Source organism: Globicephala melas, chromosome 5, assembly GCF_963455315.2.
Source record: "Globicephala melas chromosome 5, mGloMel1.2, whole genome shotgun sequence".
NCBI classification, from domain to species: Eukaryota; Metazoa; Chordata; class Mammalia; order Artiodactyla; family Delphinidae; genus Globicephala; species Globicephala melas.
In genome coordinates this window covers 70,590,917-70,604,541 of record NC_083318.1, presented here as the reverse complement: position 1 = coordinate 70,604,541, position 13,625 = coordinate 70,590,917, and the positions used below count along the sequence as shown (strand labels likewise).

General features: G+C 34.6%; 1 protein-coding gene across 7 annotated transcripts in view; it reads left to right on the top strand.

The window, feature by feature from the left end:
* NFXL1 (nuclear transcription factor, X-box binding like 1) overlaps positions 1–12,500 on the top strand; it is a 52,870-nt gene extending 40,370 nt beyond the window's left edge. For 5 of the 7 annotated variants that reach the window (XM_060299305.1, XM_030880462.2, XM_030880461.2 and 2 more), the window contains 5 exons: positions 461–530; positions 4,620–4,724; positions 7,714–7,800; positions 8,613–8,666; positions 10,918–12,500. In XM_060299305.1, the coding sequence (XP_060155288.1) occupies positions 461–530; positions 4,620–4,724; positions 7,714–7,800; positions 8,613–8,666; positions 10,918–11,091 (490 nt within the window). In that variant the 3' untranslated portion in view covers positions 11,092–12,500. Of the gene's footprint in view, positions 1–460; positions 531–4,619; positions 4,725–7,713; positions 7,801–8,612; positions 8,667–10,917 lie in introns of those variants that run through there. The other 2 variants (XR_009563999.1, XM_060299308.1) reach the window with 2 other exon arrangements.
* Positions 12,501–13,625: the final 1,125 nt, after the last annotated feature.

The window sequence follows — 13,625 nt, the reverse complement described above, 5'->3', positions numbered from 1 at the left end:
ATTCTTAACCACTGTGCCACCAGGGAAGCCCTCGGTCAATTTTTAAGTAACATATTGAACCATTAGTTTTAAATCTTTTATGTAGAAGCTTTACAAAGAATTATAATTATGAATAATGATTGATCTACAGGGAGAGATAACTAGCAGGAACTGTTAAAGAAAGGCCAGGCGTAGATGATATTTTGTGTGTGTTTTGTACTTCCTTTTTGCAGCAGTTGCCATTTTTGGCATTTGATTTGTTGGTGGAAGATACAGGGCTAGAAGTTTTGAATTATCAAAGCAGTTAAGTAATTTGAGGATGTTACAGATGAGATACAATTAAAATATTTCTTTAAAAAATGAAGTAAATAAGTAAGATAATTTTATGGATATGTTTGAAATTGAGTTATTTTTTAGAAAAACCATACTATAAAATGGACTTTTGTTTGAATGTCATCAAAACTTCCTCTCATCTTTTTAGAAAAATAACCACAGCTGATGTAAATGAAAAGAACCTCCTTAGTTGTTGCAAAAATCAGTGTCCTAAAGAGGTAAGATTTAATAGAATCTTTTACGTTGTATTTCTTAGGCATTGTTTCTCTTTTATTGTTTGGTCATCCTATTCCAGGTCTTTTCTGGACCCCTAGAAATGCGGGTACAGAAAGGGAAATGTGATTGGTGTTTGTAGAAACGTATGGTTAGGGTAGAAGCACATCTCTTTATGAAATTTGGGGATATTAGGACCAGGAATGACTCTGAAAATTTTTTTAAGCAGTTTTAAAGATAGCTTATGTACTTTACACAATAAATATTGACCTAATGTTTACCCACCTTAAAATATAAGTAGATCAAGAACCGTGTGGCTCATGGGCAGTTGGACAGTAAATCCACAGTAGAAAAAACAGATCGTGTGTGTGTGTGTGTGCGTGCGTGTGTGCATGTGTAAACGTTAAAGCTCATTATTATCTTGAATTAATATAAAGCATTCATATATAAAGTATTGCTTTTAGAGATTCTGGTGCTTGTATATGTGTTGTATTTAAACTAATTTATTGAAAGTGGTTCAGAAAAATTGTTCAGAGTAAAAAGGTAAAAACTCACTGGTTGGTGATTAGCCCAGCAATGATTTGAGAAACGAAAGTAGTCTATCTCTCCTTGGCCAACTTAACAGTTAGGCTGTATCTTTTTTGCTGTTGTCGGGGGTAGGGAAGTGACGGCTATTTTGTTTGGGGGGACATTTATAAAGGAATTCTTTTGACTTACAGATGTACTAATAGCACCCCTTTTATTTTAATCCTTTGTCTTTGTATACTTATCTAAGTATTTCTCATCCTATTTAGAATCGGAAGAGATGACAATGAAGTCTTAAATACAGTATTGTCTCTTTGATTAAATAAAAAGAGAAATCAATTCATGATATGCCTTTTTGTTTACAGTATTTCCTTTTAACTAAAACTTTGGACACTTTTTATGGATTACTGTTTAACAACTTGGAAATTGAACCTGCGATTTTTAAAAGTTATGTAAGATTACAAAAAGGGAGACATTTCAAGCAATAAATGATTATTTTAATAATCCTGTCTTTGTTATATGAGTGAAACTAGAGGCATGGGATATTTCAAGTTTAATTTTCTGAATTCTTCAAATTCTAAGTTTTCCCTTGTTAAAATAAATTTTCTTCTGTCCAGATTAAAATTCCAGGTAATAAGTAGTTGAGAATGTTTTATTTTTAACCTGACGCAGTAACTTGGTATGAGGTTGCAGTTAGAAATAAAATTGAATTCAGGGATTGCTAATTTGCAATTTAGCATTGCCTTGGCTGTAATTCAGTTGTGATCCTGTTACGCCATTTGGTGGGACTGGAGATGAGTGGGCAGTATTTATTTAAAAAATTTTTTCTCATGCTCATCATTTTTGGGATCTAGGCCATTCTGGAGCCCCTGGTATTGCTAGTGTCTCCTTGGACTTTCTTGAAAAATGTATTCTTAGGTTGGGAACAATCCAAATGGCTGTTATGGTTTAGAACAGTCTAGGGGTGGACAGGTGAGTATTACTGTGGTTAATAGAACTCATTCTAGTTTATGTTCTCTTGACATTGATAAGACTACAGCAGTGTTTTTCAAACTCTAGTGTGCATCAGAATCACTTCAAGGGCTTGTTAAAACAGCTTACTGGGCCCCACCCCAGAGTTTCTGATTTTGTGGGCCTGGAGTGGAGGCCCAGGAATTTGCATTTCTAATATGCTGTTATATAAGGGTGATACTATTGGTCTGGCACCACACTTTGAGAACCAGTAGGCTATGGTATCAACTCATACGCTGGATCAACCAAGAACTATGTCTTTTTGAATCTGCCATAGATATCTTAGACTCAGAGTTATGGTATGGGATTATGACAAATTCTGATCCATTGATAAATTCCTGTTTGCTTTCTCCTCCCCTTTCCATACTGTAGATTTCTTGTGGGCAGGAACTGTGTCATGTTTGTCTTTATATCCAGTCTCTGGTCCCCTGGTTGTACATATTAGGTAGTTGGTAAATGTATATTGAGTGCGAGTGTAAGTGTGAACTGTGGGAATGGCATAGGCATGTCCTTCCAGCTCCACTACTTCTTTGATATACACTCTATGTGTCTATTGGACTGTTCAATTAGGTTTGAATTAAACTAAAAGGAAATGTAAAGATATTAAGAACTGCACCTTTATTTAAATTGTGCCCCACATATACAATTCTACTTTTAAAAATTATTTCTGAATTTGGTTTTATCACTCCTATGCAAGCTTTTCTGTTGTTTACTTGGGCAAATTGTTTAATGTCTCTGTATCTCAGATTGCTCATGTGTAAAATGGGGGCAGTAGTAATACTCACTTTAGAGTGCTGAATATTAAGTGAGTTAATAACATGTAAAGGTCTTAGTGTATGGTAAGTGCTATAGATGTGCTGGCTCTGGTAATTATGGTATGGATATTTATCCACAAATAATATTGATTTTCAAGCTTTCCTTAATTATTTTTAAAGAGAGCTTTTTAAATTTTTAAATTATTGGGATTAAAATGAAACATTTTGAGCTAGACCGTGTTGCTTATTGGTAAGCCATTTGGTATGACTTAACCAAAGTGCTAGCAGAATGATATTAAGGGCTGAGTAGAGTAGAAGAAAACCATCTCACTGTGAGTGGAAGGGGTAGGATATCTCATCTTTAAATGAATATCAAGGTTGAATGTTTTAGAAAAACCTCTGTTTTTTGCTGTGAAATCTATAATGAAGATACAGTCACTATATATTGTACATTCTAATCAACTTTCTTTGGGACTACTTTTCTGCTCTTTCAGAGTATAACCTGGCTTTTGAGATAATACATACTTGCACATCTAACAGGGAAATGGTCATGTGATTTGATTTTTTAAAATAATGAAATTATTACATACTCAACAGTACATAACACATATATGTACAGTTTAACAAATGGTTAAAAAGTGAACACCATGTAACTCCACCTAGGTCAAAAAATTTAGCATTGCTGCATCTCAGAAGTCTACCAAAGTTCCTTTCTTAGTGTAGTTCCCACCCTCTATTCTATGTTACCACCATTTGCCTTTTATAATAATTATTTCCTTGCTTTAATTTATAATTTTTACTGTAAATTAAAGTTTTTACTACAGATATATCTGGAAGCAATATTGATTGCATAATTTTATATTTAAAGTTCAAAAGTATGAACTTTTGTGACTTGCTTTGTTTGCTCTACATTGTGCTTGTCATTTTTATTACATGTGGCTGTAGTCCATTTACTCCATTGTGAATATACTGTAGTTTATTTATTTTACTGTAGGTAGATAGGTAGAGTTGTTATACTGCTATGAATGTTCTTGTTTGTACATTCTGGTATTATGTGTATAGATTTCTCTTTGTAGTGCAGTTGGTTGGTCATAGGGAATGTGTAATTTCAACTTAAAGTCATACTGATTTCCAAAATAATTATATGTAACCAGTAAATTTTCCAATTTACCGTCAGGATTTTATAGCTCCTTTTGTTTCATATCCTTACCAGTACTTGGTATTGTCAAAATTTAAAAATGTTTGCCAGTCTTATGGCATCTCATGACTTTAGTTTACATTTCCATGATTACTCATGAGTTTGAATACCTTTTCAGGACTAATGGCATTACTTTGCCTTTACAAGGGAAGGTGGATGTGTCACAGTGCTCCACGTATAGAACCAGGGACCCAAGTTAGCAGGGCAGCTCTGCTCTCTGAGTCATGGGCCCCACTGTTGCTCTAGATATCCTCATTTCCAGCACATTGGGAGGGAAAAACATGGATGTGTGCTCTTGAGAAGCTTTAAGGCACAAAAGCACTTATGCTTACATTCCGTTGGCCAGAACTTGGTCACATGGCTCTAACTAGCCTCAAGAGTGATGTAAGATGTGCTGTTAGAGTGGAACCAGGGAGAATATTGAGCATTTCTGGGAATTAAGGTAATTTATATCCAAAAGAAAAAAGTTGAAAAATCAGCCAATTATCCAGGATTTATTGACCCTATTGGAATGGACTTTTTCTTAAAATAGTTGCTGGGGAAAGGGGAGGTAGAGTATGACTAAAATATAAATATATAATTGTTTTATTTTGGTTTTATTTTAGCTTCCTTGTGGTCATAGATGCAAAGAAATGTGCCATCCTGGTGAATGTCCCTTTAATTGCAACCAAAAGGTGAAACTTAGATGTCCTTGTAAAAGAATTAAAAAGGTATATATTTTAAGTTATTGAAAATTCTTTTCTGTGTACATTTTTGTTGGTTTTGTTGTTTTGTGGGGGGTTTTTTGGCAGGGATGGGGAGTCTGTATTTTGGTAGTTCTTTGACTTTATTTTTTTGACTGAATTTTAAGGTCTTATTTCTTAGAATCTTTTTATTATTGGCATATCTATTTCTGCAAGTGCTTATTTTAAAAATCAGCTTTATTTGGCAATTTAGTTTTCTGCAATTTAATAGTAAAAGAGGATTATTTTATATTGGAACTGAGTTCAGTGCCCTTTTTTGGATAGAATCAGTGTGTTCTAGATTTGAGGTCTTTGCACAAGATGCACAATGTAATAAAAAAGTAAGTTTCATGATTTAAGAAATGGTCTGGAATTAACCTTTGTTGCTCTTATTTATGACATTTTTTTACCGTCAGTATTATGTTGTGAACATGTTGCCTTAAAAAGACCTCACATACACGTAGCCTTATAAAATTATACAATAACGTTCAAATTTGGAGAGAGTTAATTTTAAGATAAAATACTGGTAATGAAGGAGTAAAAGGGCAAAAGCTAATGATTGGAAAGCTCAGTGGAAGCAAACTACATACCATTTAGCAAAACTTAGGATTGAAGAATCTCGCTGAACTCTTAAAGGTCAGTTCTTTTCCTTGACTTCCCTGTTGACACTGTTGACTCCTTTGAAGATTCTTCTTTCTTGACTTCTGATTTTCCCTTTCTCAGTTATCGTTGTAATGCCTTTTTTGCCTTCATATTCTTATGGTTGTTCCCTAAAGCTACTCTCCTTTCTCTTTCAATTCACTCATTTATTCATCCATTCAGCAAATATTTATTGAAAATGTGTAGCTTTTATTGAGGACCTTTACTTTTCATTTACTTATATAGCTCCTACTATGTAATTTCCTGGATTCAGGTAACTTCTGAATTTAAATTTATAGGCCTGAGCTTTTCTGGAGTTGGAACCCTAAGTGTTAGATATTTAAATGGACCACCTTTATATGAAAATCAGTACTCAGTCAAATCACTTTTAGTCTGAAATGTCTCTCAAGTTTTCTCTGAAATCTCATCTTACTGTCTGAGTGCAGTTTGCCACCCATTAGAACTCTGGCAGCAGATTATGCTTGGACTTTGAAAACAGCTTCATAACAGATTTCCTTACACCTTCCTAATTGTAATACTTCCAATGTAAGTTCGTCATGGTTCTTCATCACTTGGGAAAAAATATGCACTTTATAAGGAAGGTGTACGTATAGAGAGACTTGGCATAAAGGGGGATCTATGATATTACCTTTGCCTGCTTGTCCAATCTCATCCCCTGGCAGTCATCTCTGTGAATCCATTACTTAAGTGCCCTAACACATCTGCTATTTCCCCTTTCATCTGTGGCCATATATTTGTTTTTTTCCTTTACTGCTCTGCTTACTAGAATCCTGTTAATACTCAGGGCAAGCATTTCCTTGTTTAGGACGGCTTCCTTCCTCTGCCTCCTTTGGGAAGACTTAGGTGCTCCTTCCTCTTGGCTTTCTTTGTACTTTGTGCTAGGTTCATGACTAAGAGCTTTGTGATTCCAGGGACATGTGTAACCTTGTTTCCTCATCTGTAAAATAGTTTATACATAGGCTTATTGAAAGGAATGAAAGAGATAATGCTTATATAGCATTTAGCACAATGACTGCTATATTTAATAAATAGTAGCAGCTATAATTATTATTAATTTAGCATTTACCATATTAATTTTTTCCTTGTTGTATCCCCTGTCCCTAATACAGTGCTTTTCATGTAACAGGTACTCTATAAGTACCTTTTGAATGAGAAAAGATATGATGATCCTTCTTCCAGGCTGATAGACTTCATGTCCACAAACATGCAGTATTTATTTTTGTCTCTAATGTTTGTCCATGTTATTTTTCCTTTGTCTGGACTGTCCTTGGATGACAAGACTGTGTTTATCACCAACCTCAGCCAAAATTCTGTGCTATAAAGTGCTTCATTAAAGTATATGTACTTTGCTCAGGATTTGATGATCTCATTTCCTAACTCTGGTAGATATGAACTAAAAAACTAGTGTCTGAGGGTGTGTTGGGAAAGGAGCAACTGGTACAAATAGGTACACTTAAAGCAAAAGTGACATCTGGCAGCAAAAAATATGGAATGAATAAAAGGCAGATATAAGATCTCCAAAAGCAAAGTCTAAGACTATTTAAAATAAGGACCACTTATTTTATTACAGAATAGTACACAAATTGATCATAGTATTGATGTCACCTCATCAATAAAAGAGTAGATTAGTTTTTTATTATTCCATTAAGGAGGCAGTGAAGTACAGATATAAGTTTTAGAATGATTTTCATCTAAACATTTTTTAAAAAGATAAAATGGTTGAGAGAAAAATTTTTAGCTCTCCAGAAAACTCGAGAACTGCACTGAGTTGGTAGCCACCAGCCACATATGGCTATTTAAATTAGAATTTTAATGAATCAGCATTAAATAATATATGACATTCAGTTCCTCAATTTCAGTAGCCATGCTTTGAGTGCTCAGGCACCATGTGTGGTATGTGCTACCCTTCTGAGTAGTGCACGTTTAGAACATTTCCATCATTTCAGAAAGCTGTGTTGGATGGCACTACTCTAGTACCTCCCTGGAAGCTTTAGAAGAATAACAAGAAAAGATAAAGAAAAATGAAGACTAAAAATGAAATTGAAGCTAAGTTGGTAGTAGTGTTTAGTAAATGATTATTAAATGGATGGTTTTAATTTTATGGTATTCACTTTTTTTGCAGTTAAGAGATAGAGAATAATCACTGTTTGAACTAAGACATTTAATGCATGCAACCATGTCATTATTAAATATTAACACGACTTAAATAGTATGCATAATCTTAAGCTGCTAGAGAAATTTTGCTTTTTTATGGCATACAGTTACAACTTTGAGGGAAAATCTTTTAAAATCAAATTTTTAAAAACTTTATTTGTAGGAATTGCAGTGCAACAAAGTACGTGAAAATCAGATTTCCATAGAATGTGACATAACATGCAAGGAAATGAAGCGGAAAGCATCTGAGGTAATGTCAGGTTAAATGTCATTTTTAATGTGTTAGCAGCCTTTCCCTACTTATTTTGTGCATTAATTTATGTGCTTATTATGAACAACTCGAAATCTCATCCTTTTTTGTTTTTGTGATAAAAGCCTAGTTTGTTGGCCTATTTTGAACCCTCAGGTGTGCTTTTTATGGTCTGGTGTGTACTAGATTTTTCCATCCTCTGTACCAGTTAGTGTATGTGCTCTGGAACATAGTTATTCATCCTAATGTTAGTGTAAGCCTCCTGAAAATTATGTTAAAATAATACAAAAATAAGGTTTTGGGATTCTTTGCTGTTTGGGTTACTTCTAGCATCACTGTTTCTGTCCATCAACGCAATCAAGGAGTAGGCTCTTGGTTTTGTTTGAAACTAAGGATTCCCTTCCAGAGAGGGCATTTTAGGAAAATGGTCAGTTTCAACTCTAGGCAAAGAGTGGTATTCAATAATTTATTACAGAGTCTTAGTATGGTAACTTAAGAGAAAAAGTCCGGTTTTAAAGTATTTCAGTTTACAGTGTTGTAACTCTTTGAACTGTGATCTAATATCTCTTATAGTTGTTAAGCTGAAATGTTTATATAAGGTATAACAACCTACCTCCCCTTACCCCCTGTCTGTTAGATAGTACCTTGGTAACACTTCTCGGTATATAACATTTACGTTTCTTTAAATAATTTTCAATTTAAAGCTCCCAGAAGTTGTTATGGGTTAGTGGAGCCTGGGAGGAAAGATGTTAAAATTCTATGTAAAAGTTGATGATTACAATGTTAATTTACTTTTAAATGTCTATAAACAGATAAAAGAAGCAGAAGCCAAAGCTGCTCTTGAAGAGGAAAAACGAAGACAACAGGTAACTAAACAAAAAATACCCAAACTTCTGTCTCTTTGCATCATCGTTAGTTTTTATGCAAATACAAGGTATGTGGAAACATACAAATTAGGATCTGGTGAGCTCAGTTCTGGACTGAAAATACAGTTCCTGTAAAACAAAAATTAGCCATTCACTTACTTCAGTCCAGGTATACTGAACCTCTGAAGAAGCACGGGACCTTGTATGTTCACAGATATTTTGTGTATTCCCAATTTACTTGCTTGCCAGTTTCGTCCATTCTCAAGAGATAACTCCTCTTTTGGTTGAGGGGTGAGGGTCAGGGCATGGCAGCATCCATTTTAAGTCATCCTCTGCAGTGCATGTCTTCGCTCATCTAAAATTATTTTAGTTCTGTTTTACTGAGTTGTAGGTTATCTGTGACAAATAAGTGCTGTTTACTAACAACACATTTGTTTTAATAATACATCCCCTTATTTACCGATTAGATTCTTGAATGCAGGATTTTTATCTGTTCTTTGTTATTACCTAGATAACAAGTACATTCCTGATATCCCCTGTTTGCTCAAATACTGTATTTATTGATCATACACTCCAAAGAGTGTCTTAACTTTGTAATAGTGACATGTAATTTTTTGTCAGTTTGCATTTTGAGATGCTTTATACTTATCAAGCAGTGTATATTGTATACAAACTGTTGCCTTTATGAATGAAGAAATTGAAATTTGCATGACTTGAGAGAGGGCATTAAAAACAACTCATGTAGCAAGCGTGGGATAAAATGACCTCCGGTGTTTTATGGTTCTATAAAGTTGGTTTGCCTAAAACCAAAAAATAAGTTATCAGAGCTAATACAGTAAAACATGGATCGACTAAAATCCTGGGAGATTAAATTATTAAGAATAGTTTAGGGTGTCCCTTCCTCCCCTTTTCATAAACAGTTGTGGATAGAAATCTTAAACATATTCTCTATTTACTCACCTTTTAAACAGAGTGTATAGAAAATAATTTAAACCGTGCTTGATGACTGTGAGTCATCATTAAAGCATTAGTTATTTTACTGTGTCAGTAGTTCTCAAGTTTGACTGCTTTTAATATATTTTGACCTTGTGCTGTATATCAACAACTACTTGAGAATATTCTGACATTTTGGTTCTTTGAAGAATGCCACTTTGTATTAAGTATATGTTAAGTCTTCTTCCAGTGTGGTTTATGAGCAAAGTCATGGATATGTTAACTGAAATTTCTATTTCCTTTTAAATACACATTTACAGAATCTTGCATGACTATTACATATATATTTTAGTTAATAAGTATCCGGTTTTAGTTAATAACAGTGCACTATAGTGTATTATGTTATATTATCATGCATTAAAGTTTAATAAGTAAGTTCTTAACAGTAGACTGAAAATCTATATTTTATAATGAGTGTCATCTAGTTATCCTTTTTTTTTTTTTTTGGGGCGGTACACGGGTCTCTCACTGTTGTGGCCTCTCCCGCTGCGGAGCACAGGCTCCGGACGTGCAGGCTCAGCGGCCATGGCTCACAGGCCCAGCTGCTTCGCGGCATGTGGGATCTTCCCCGACCGGGGCACGAACCCGCGTCCCCTGCATCGGCAGGCGGACTCTCAACCACTGTGCCACCAGGGAAGGCCTAGTTATTCTTTTTTAGAACGAGTTTTTTATATAATTCTGCTTTCTAAAAGAGTCATTTTGATTTAAAGCATGAAGCATTTTTCCCCTGAAGAATTTGTACTCTGTGTTTTGAAATGTATTTGACAGAGAGGAATCAATTTCCGGCAGCTTTTTTCTCTTCACTCACTTGAATTTCTTCCATACAAGCCAGTAATGTTTATTATACCAGCATTGTATAAAACTAGAATTATAGGTATCTTTATTCTAATGGGTCATCCGTTAGCACTTACTAGAAGCTCTATATTATAGAGCCCCATTAATTATAGGTTAATGGTGTTGATGTATAAAACTAATGTCTATATTTTAAATCAGATGTTTCTGTATTTAGTATCAAAGGCAGGCCTTCAATCTGAAATAATCTCTTTCACTACTCCCTAGTTCCCTTTCTGCTTACCTAAGTTCTGAATTTGTTGAATACAATCAGTAGTGGAGAGATGTTCTTTTAAAAAATCAAATCAATATGTTTATTATATACCATTACTATTAAAACATTTCCCAAATTTATTTTTATCTAAGTGGAAAATTTTAAATCAATGTGTGTATTGAATTTAATAAAAATGATACTGTTTTGATTTAGGCCGAACTGGAGGCTTTTGAAAACAGACTGAAGGGTCGTCGGAAGAAGAACAGGAAGAGAGATGAAGTGGCAGTTGAGCTAACGCTGTGGCAAAAATATAAATATTATCTCTTTCCAGTGTGTGCAGTTGTGGTTTTAGTGTTTGCATGGTACATAGCCCATGGTGTGGATTAAAAAATGTTTGATCTCTTAATATACCTCAGAATAGATTTCGATAAGTTGTTAAATTTGGAATATTAGAAAGTGAATGTTGTAGAACATAATATATATTCACATTCATCTCTCTATTCTCTTCCAGCGGTTGTTAGAAGGACAGAATGTTAATCTTTATCTTAATTAGCATACTAGAAGTGGCAATAGTAAAAGCATGACTGAAATTGTAAAATATTTCATAAGGCATAGCCAGTGGCAGGGTGACATGTTAGTTGTTCATTGTGCTTCCTTCTATTAACATAACTGTTTCATTTACTATTTAGAGCCATCTCTTTTTTTTTTGGCAAAATTAAGATGAAACTGAGCCGTATGTGTGGTAAGAGGAATATTTCACAATGTTTTGGTTACTTATTAAAAGGTACTTTTCCTGATCATGTAACTTTGTACTTTTGAAAATATATATATCCTCTAAAAGACCTCATAAATTATAACATGAAGCTATATAATTAGACTTCATAAATTGGTTTATTAGTGAGGAATTTTTATCAGTTATTGAAGTAAAATTTTATGTAGTGTGTCACTCAGAGGAAAATATAATTGTTTTCAAAAAATGCCAGGCTAGATTCCTCACATGTGGCTATGTCTTATATAAGAAACTTTTAACTGAAGTTGACATGTTTTGTAAAACTTGTATGTGTTTTTTCAAAGTAATAATAAAAAGTAATAATAAAAGAAAAACTAATATTTATGAGCAATATATGCTGAGCACAGGCTTACGAGCTTTATGTACTTTATTCTCATTTCTTCGTATCACAATCGTATAAGTAGATTTTTTTCAGCTGGAAATAATAAGTTCTTATGAAAACAAGCTGATAGAGAAATATCAGTAAGCCAAATCTGTCTGAATTGTAAGTCATTTTAAATGGTTTTGCTATTTAATTTTTGTATAATTAATGTTTTCATTAAAATTTTTCATACTAAATTTTTAATCTAGAATATTTACTATTTAAAATATTCAGGAACCTATAATTTTATCAAGGTATAAAACTCTAATGCTTGATGTAAAACATAGTAATTGATAGGTACTAAAAAGTGGTAGAAGTGGTAAAAGTACAAAAAAGGATTTTAAAAGTTTGCTTTCTTTAACTCAATTTCTTTAATGTTATGTTCCTTAATCAAGTATTAGCTGGTATCTAAAGTGGAAGGGCAGTCATTCCTTTCTTTATGGTATTTTTGTTTTAATTTTAGATTTCTTTTTTACCTTTCCCAATGTTAGAGTTACTGGGTTGCTGTTTCAGAAGCTCTTAACTAGAGCTGTTACACTCAAGTCATTACCTTACTGTACTCTAAAATGAATGTTAGATGTCCATGTGGTAAGCTCTTTTCATGTATTTCAAAATCTTGGCCTAATAAACAAACCTGGAGCCTGGTTCATGCCTCTTTGTTGGGCTTGTGTTCTTGCTAAGTTTTCTTTCTGATTTGTGCGGAAGAATCTAGTGAGCGGAAGAGGGAGATTGAGTGAATGATAAATGAAGCAGTTTGCTGTTTTTTATTTGCTTGGCTAGTAGCTCAGAGCTTAATTAACCCAAAGTTGCCCAACTATTCATTCATTTATTCAATCAACATATGCCTTTACTGCGTGCCAGGAACCTTCTAGGTACTGAAGATAATGGTGATCCTCTCAGGGACCTGTTAAGGAGTGGAAGAGAGCGGGCAGGAAATAGATACACAATAAAATGAACGTGATTTCATGTATGATAAGTGATGTTAAAAAATGAGAGAAATGTTACAGAAAGTGATGAAAGAGGGGGCTGAAAAGGCACTGGCTAGTTTAGATTGGGAAAGTCCCTCTGAGATGGGGACATTTGAAGATCTGAGGGAAAAGTCTGTGAGGGAGAGAAATCAGTGAGTACAAAGTCACTAAGTTGGGAGATGCTTGGCAGAGCTGAGGAGCAGACAGAAGGGCTGGTGTGGCTGGAGCTGAGTGAGTGACGGGGAGAGAGTGCCCAGGGCCAGTTCACAGTGTGCTTGATAGACCATGCTGTGGAATGGGGGTTTATTTCTGGTTGCAGTGGGCAGCACTGGAAGGTTTTAAGTGGGGAATAGTTGTTGGTCATTGTTCTTTTAAGATAACAGTCTTCTGGCTGCTGTGTGGAGAGAAGACTCTAAGGAATCAAAGGTGAAAGCAGGGAGGGAGATGAGCGGGAGGCAGCCCAGGGTGGAGGTGCTGGTGGTGCTTCAACTCAGTGATTCAGGCCTGCAGTTCCCTCGGTTCCCCACTGCCCTGAAGGAGTGGCCTGAGGATGCTGTGGAAACTGTTGCACAATGAGTGGAGTGGGGAGGAAATAAATAATTTCTTTAAGGTCAAAATGAAATGAAATTTTGTTTAAATACTTAACGTTAATTTGTTCTGAGGGAAATAAAGCGGTACATGTTGACCTTTTTGCTTCAGTCTAAGCCAATTAGAGAAGGAATGGAAGAGTTCCAAATAGCCACTCACAATGACATAGACAAAAATGTGAATGGCCTTATTTTCCTATTTACTATGTATCATA